Source organism: Triticum aestivum, chromosome 5D (genome assembly GCF_018294505.1).
Source record: "Triticum aestivum cultivar Chinese Spring chromosome 5D, IWGSC CS RefSeq v2.1, whole genome shotgun sequence".
Taxonomy (NCBI): domain Eukaryota; kingdom Viridiplantae; phylum Streptophyta; class Magnoliopsida; order Poales; family Poaceae; genus Triticum; species Triticum aestivum.
Genome location: NC_057808.1, coordinates 3,995,751 through 4,002,763, shown reverse-complemented (window position 1 = coordinate 4,002,763; position 7,013 = coordinate 3,995,751). Strand labels below are relative to the sequence as shown.

The window sequence follows — 7,013 nt, the reverse complement described above, 5'->3', positions numbered from 1 at the left end:
TTTTCTACTAGTGTACCCTAGTTTTTTTTTTCAAAAGTATCCATAGTAAAAAATGGTTCTTCGTCTTACTACTCTCTCCGTTCCTAAATATAAGACCTTTTAGAGATTCCACTATGAACTACTCCCTCCGTTCCTTGATATAAGGTGTATAGATTTTTGAGAAAAAAATCCGAAATATAAGGTGTATTACGTTGCACCACTCACTTGGATAATTTTTTTGTAGGGATTTGATTACATTTCCTTATACCAGTCAAGCTCCTCTATTTTCTCATATCAATTAGTCAGGTGCAATCTCGCCCAAACGTTGTGAAATTTTTCCTCCACGTGCGTTCTTTAATTTCCGTGCCAAAAACTATACGCCCTATATTTAGGAACGGAGGGAGTATATATGGATGCATATAGACATATTTAGAGTGTAGATTCACTCATTTTGCTCCGTATGTAGTCCATAGTGAAATCTCTAAAAGGTCTTATATTTAGGAATGGAGGGAGTAGCATATTCTCTAGCAGATAAATTAAACCTGAGATCATGGATAAGAACATTTTTATCATCTGTGTTGATGTCAAGATTGTCTGTTGTAGGATACTCATCTTGTAGATTAAGATTTTTTTCGCGAATACGCAAAGCTTGCATATCATTTCATTGATAGAAGAAAGAGAAGAAGTACAAGAGAGGGTACAACACATGACACAGACGTAAGAGGGCGTGAACATGGTGCCCGGAGCAAAGAAGACATGGGATGCTCGGCCCAAACAAGAAAAACACAGCTAAACCCCTCTAATCCAGCCTCAAGCCATAGAAGGCAAGGAGACGGGACACATGAACTCAGACCGCGTCGCGACCTCACGAGAGCGTCCGCCCTGCATCCACTGCTCCAGACTCGATCGGATCAACGTACCCCCACCAATAGCGCCAGGAGATCGGGAAGTGGGCAGCAGGACCCCGCCTAGTCGGAGCCAGAAGACATGGGAGAAGCACCGTGGAAGTCGTACATAGCTCCTTAAAAAACCACGCCTTGAGCGGCAACCCGAACCAACATGAAGTCCAAAATCTCCAAAAACAAACACCGGGGACATCGTGAGCCAACAAGACGGCGCCTTCAAGAAGGAGGACGACGCCGTGGCGCCGCCGCCGTCCGATCCGAGGAATCGGACCTAGGGTTTCCCCTGAAGCTCGATGAGGGGCACAGAAAAGGGCCATAGCAGAGCCTCCAAGGAGGGAACGGCACTCGCAAGCGTCACCATTGCCAGCATCGGCAAGCCAAGCGGGGATTTCGCCCCGGCCCAAATCCGAGCAATCCCATAGCCGCTGGATCATGACAAGGAGGCGTGGAAACCAACGTTGGCCGAAACTGACACCACAAGAAGAGGAGCCACGTCCGGTGTAGCACGAAGGCACCTGCGTCGCCGGACACGCGAGCCTTGGACATGGCATAGGGACAAGGCAGTAGGTGACCGAGGTTGGGGTTGGGGAGGCGGCGAAGCATAGGAGGCCAACACGGGGCAAAGCGACGATACCAGCGATGCCGACGAGTCCAAAACTGGAGAGACGCAGATCCGGACCATCATAGCCGCGTCAGGACACCGGCAAACTGAAGAGGCTAGAGAACGCAGCCTCTCAAGCGCCGGGGACCGGAGAGGCACCGGCAAAGGACACCGGTGAGCCGAGGGCACCGGAGAACGCGGTCCAAGGCTGCCGTGGCCAGAGCCGCCCCGGTAGAAGGCCCACCGTGGGTCTCAAATGCCCGCCTTGCCGCCAGGCCAGCGCGCTGCAGGAGTAGCCGCCGCTGGGGAGCACCACCGGAAACCAAACAAGGCCGTAGTCCCGTAGCCATGACCGAAGGTCGGAGAAGACACCCGCCGCTGCGACGCCACCACAGGAGAGGTGGGAGGGGCCGAAGCAGCTGAGGAGGCCCCTGCCTCTTGCTCGGCCAGATCTGGCGGAGAGCAGGAGGGGACGGAGAGCATCGCCGGTGCCGAGCACGGGCAGCAGCCAGCTGACCGGAGGGGAGGGAGGGGAGGAGCGGGGCGGCCGGATCCGTGCTGGCACGAGCAGCAGCCGCCAGCGGTGGCCGAATCGCGCGGGGGTACTGGCCGGCGGCAGGAGGCCACCGAGCTGAGGGAAAAGCCTCGCCGCCGTCTTCACAGGTACCAGCACGCGCTTCGCCGGCTGGGCCTCTGGCGGCGGCGCGACGGGGGAGGGGTGGCGGTGGCGGAAGGTATGGCGCGGCTAGGGTTGCCCCCGAGGATTGCAGTCAGATTTGGATTGAATCTAGCTAAGATGATGGGGTCTCTAGATTAAGATTCGTTTATTCCTCTCCGACAACTATTGTTGAATTCTTTGAAGTGCTTGTTTTCTTACAAACTAATCAATAGATCATTCCTATGATTAGGAGCTAAATACCCGTGTGTTCCTACGGATAAAAAATATATTTAAATAATGGCGGCGTGTTACCGAATGTCCTCAAAGGCGCGATCAGAGCCCTCGACCTTCAGCGCTTGGTCGTCCTCACGGGCGAAACCGCCGACTCCGCTCCCAATCGTTTCTGCAACCGTCAGCGTGTGGACGTCCTGCACAACATGGCCGTCATTCATCGTGGCGAACGCTTGGCTGTCCATGTCGCGAGCGCATGGTGGCTGTTGTCCATATTAGCAAGCTGTCACCGAGAGCCTGTTGGCAGTTGCACAAGTCAGCGGAAGCTTGCTGGCCGTCATCGCCCGCGAGCGTCTTCAAATTGACTCAACATGATTAACTGCCCCTCTAGTTAATTAATTGTCTGCCTAATTAAGAAAATCCTACAAATATCTGCGGGTCTAATTAAATTGACTTTCTACTTAATTAATTGCATTAATGACTTGACTTTCAAACTGATTCGAAGAAGAAAAATCCCTATTTAAATGGACCTAATTAATTGCACCAGTAATTAACTTGTCTTGCTAATTAATTTTATTAATGGTCTTATTTTCAAATCGATTTGGCGCTCGAATCGCCATGTGATTAATTCAGTGCATTAATTACTCGATTTTTAGATGTATTCGGCACAGAAAAATCTCAATTTAAATGGACCTAATTAATTGCACAAATAATTCATTGTTGGTGCAGTAATTTCTTGATTTCCAAATTGATTCGGTACTCGGTTTTCATATTATTTTCGCATTACTAGCTGCATGCGAACGACTACATACACATCTTTTTTTAATAGTAGATATTAGAGATCACCATGATCGATTCCTTTTCTTAACAACGTTACTAAATTTGGCAGATAAAAGAAGGATTAAGTAGATTAGTCGGCTAAAAACCACTTTAACTAAACTCGTAAGATAAAAAGAATCGGTGTGGAAGATTCAACCGGAATGGAGGTGATACTACGAACTCGTGTATAGGCTTGCGCGATTCTGATGGTATGCCGAGCACATAATAATAGGTTGATGTGATTTGATTTGATTTGGGTATCAGTAGTGGAAGGAAAGAAACGTTTGAATTTAGTTGAGATTTTCTTAAGATTTGATTTGAACGAGTAAATGTTTGACGTTGTTTTGAGAAAGTGATGACTTGATTGAGTTAATGCATGCGTCAAATGTGCCTGTCCATATTGGTTGCGCTTGAGAGAAAGGTCGCCAGTAAGATGCGCGCGGGCGTAATGTAGCGTTGGTGGAACACGAGGCGACACTACCAATTCCCCACTTTAGAAGTAGAGATATCGATTTAACTGTATGGTTTCCTTTTTTCATCACCGTTAGTTGCATACCTTTTCATCGCAAAAAAACAAAAAGTTGCATACCTTTCTATAGATGATATGGCTCTGTAGCTAAAAGAAAATTCGGCAAGTATCCGGAGTCACACGAGTAGATTAGCAAGCACGAGAAATCGAATCGCCTAAAAACGAGAACTCATCCAATCTACTTTCGCTGCTCTTGTGAACTCTTCCTAGGAACTACGTACCTGTGGGGATCTCTCCATTTTTAGGGCCCGGACCTGTTGGGAAGATTGACGACCTGCCAAGCAGGACACATATGAGGAAGAAAAACGCCGCCAGCAACCACGCACGGCCGACCACAAAATGACCTCTGCAGCCGGCCGTCAACACACATGAGTACGACATAGGAAAACCAAGGCCCCACATCAACACCATATCGTCAGGGAAATCGTCATCGGAGCTGCCAACCATATTACTTGTTGCTCAAACGGATGTGTCTAGCACTTGAGCGACAAGTAATATGGATTGAAAGGAGTAATAACTCTATGAATTTCGCTTTTAAGCAGTTTTCGCCGAGACTAGACAACTTTGTGACTCGAGGATACAGAGTGCCCAATTATTAAATCAAAGCTTCAAGTGCACTTGGCATGGTAAACATCTATTCAAGTTCTATAGGATGGTGCAAACTTTGCAGTAGCAAGCGTTGAAGACCGTCCCACCGCACCAATACTGCTCGAGTTTTCTGTGAGTTGCCTCTGCCTCCAGATGACAGAACCGCTGGCAGTTAGACTTGGTGCATATGACCAATCTAAGGCCTGTTTTCTCACAGATCTCTGTGCATCCCAAATAAATTAAGGGTTAGATATACCATGTTATAAGAATAGCGAGACGTCAATTGTAAGAATATACCATGTTACACTATTGCATAATTGATAACACATAATATGCCTCAAGGACATATAAAAAATGTGGTCCAACATCGTTTTTAAGAAAACTTCTCGTATTACAATCTTGAAATATACTCCCTCCGCCCGGGTTTAATTATTAGGCCCTCTCTTATTTTGGGCTAAAGTTTGATCTAAAAATTTAACTAACAAAATGTAAAGTATATGTCACAAAAGTTATATCATTGGAAAGCTCTTTCAAATACAAATTCAACAGTATAATTTTTTATAGCATATACTTTATATTTTACTAGTCTACAGATGGTCAAAGTCTGGCACAAAATACGAAGGAGCCCAATAAACCCGGACAGAGGTAGTACTACATGTTTTGATAGGTTATTCCTCACAAACAACCTATTTCATAAGAAACCTACTTCAGAAAAAGAATAGCTAGCTAGAACATACCTGCACTCATACTGCTTCCTAAGAGCACAAGCATCACCACAAAACCAGCTGCGACGGACTGTTTGTCCATTCCTGAATTCCACACCCGACGAGGCCTGTGAAATGGTATACAATGTCAAAGGATAAGAGACGATCGACGTATCATATATATAGAGTCAAAGAGAAATATAACTTCTTTCATAAGACATCTTGACTGCGCGCGTACCAGCAGGTGGTCCCTCACCACTGAGGCTAAAGGGATAGATGATGTCTTTTTTTTGCGAGATAGGGATAGATAAGGTCAATGGATATAGTTAACAAGCCATCCATTGACCTTTAGAAAAAGACATAACAAAGTGCATGCGACAGATATCTTATGATCAAGGAAAAACTGAGGGTTTGACTCGCATCGCAGTTAATCTATCCATTGACCTTCAGCCTGCATGCATGCAGCTCTAGCAGTTACTAGTACGTGCCTTAGTAACTAAGCATATACTACTACTACGTAAGCCATGACGTCTACTTAGCACTTGACGTCAGCTCACACGTAGTATAGTCTAGTCGGTTCGTTGCAGGAGCTGAGCCCTCCGGTTGTAATCATTCCATTCCAATTCAGCTTCAAAGCTCTCTCTGCCTCGTGTGTGTGTGCGCGCGCGCGCGCACGCTGTGCATTAGTGTGTGTACGTGCTAGTGTATTTGAGCACAAAGTAGTACTAGTACACATCCACTCTGTCTCTTATCAGATTACAGAGTGGAGTCCATTCTGAACCTTGAATTTATACGGCTGGCCCAAATCGAACCCTAACCTTTTAATCCCTAAAATCAACACCCTGTACTCTTCGATCCCATTCAATCTCGACTCTACATCTGTTTGGCAGACCAGGAAAATGGTTATCCCGGCAGGGATCAACGGCTACTCTCACTGACTACATTGGCCCACTTGTCAAATCCATCTTCCATCCCCAACCCTCTCATCTCGCTCGAAATCAGCACACGGTGAGAGGAGATGTTGCAGCTGTCTGTGTCGCCTGGTCTGCGAGGGAGCAAGGAGACCAGGGATTTCTAGACAGGTGTGGAGCTGATGACAATGGCGGGCCCCGTGAACGTCCGTGACTTAGTGCCGCCGACGCCGTGCACGTAGATGGGTCTGTAGGGGTTCGGCCGGAGGATGCGTCAGCTGAGACGACAAGGCTGGGCAGGGTCTGGAGCGGCTGATGTCCCATCACGAGGCTCAGGTGGGGAGGCGCCGCACCTCATAGACCGGCTGATCGCCTGCCGTGGCATGGCCATGCCGGCGCTGGGAAGGACGGCGTCACAGACCTCAACATCAAGGCGCTACTCTCCATACGCACATAATCGATGCGCTCACCCTGTAAATAACGATACAAGCATGCTGCATGCATGCATCACACATGACACATGTACCGTCTACGTGCAATGCAAATGCAGTACATGTTCATGGCGCTGGCGAAGATGCTGGCGAACCTAGAAACACTGATACTCCGACGAGACTAAGAAGAGATGAACGACGTGGTAAACTGTCGCGCCTCACATGCCTTTGCGCCATCTGCAAAGAGACCGTCCGCAAGCACCTCGACGCACTTGGGCGCCACGTCGACGTATTCCGCAAGCTCGAGCATTGCCTGTTGGCCGGCTACAGCGTGAGGCACTCCTTGCTCGATGGGCACCGTCTCCTCATCCAGGCCAACGCTTGGGAGCTCGCTCGAATGCCCGCGCCGCCCCACCCATTCTTCATGCACGAGTCTCAGAGATAGGCGACAGACGCGTGCACCACGGTCGCTTCAGGACGCGTGCTCATTCGTGTCTCCGTCCTTGTCCGTGCTCACCGAACAGGAAGCTGTACTGAGGCGTGCAGGCCACATGATACTGTGAGGCAGATGTACATGCACTCGTGAGTCACAAATTCAACAAAGACAAAAGGACATGTACCACCGCTAAGCGTGGAGGAGTAGGGGACCGAGGACGC

The 7,013-nt window shown here is 48.3% G+C and overlaps 1 protein-coding gene across 1 annotated transcript; it reads right to left on the bottom strand.

The window, feature by feature from the left end:
* Positions 1–4,240: 4,240 nt before the first annotated feature.
* Positions 4,241–5,148, bottom strand: LOC123124056 (uncharacterized). Its single transcript, XM_044544762.1, has 2 exons — positions 5,048–5,148; positions 4,241–4,531 (listed from the first exon to the last, which is right to left on the bottom strand). The coding sequence occupies exons 1-2, from the start codon at positions 5,115–5,117 to the stop codon at positions 4,368–4,370; spliced, it is 234 nt and encodes a 77-aa protein (XP_044400697.1). The 5' UTR covers positions 5,118–5,148; the 3' UTR covers positions 4,241–4,367.
* Between the last annotated feature and the right edge of the window lie 1,865 nt (positions 5,149–7,013).

Bases quoted from the DNA above. Each gene is read 5' to 3' on its own strand.
- LOC123124056 (XM_044544762.1), bottom strand. From the start codon at position 5,117: ATGGACAAACAGTCCGTCGCAGCTGGTTTTGTGGTGATGCTTGTGCTC. The intron at 4,532-5,047 runs GTATGTTCTAGC...TGGGATGCACAG, and splicing joins AGGAAGCAGTATGAGTGCAG to AGATCTGTGAGAAAACAGGC.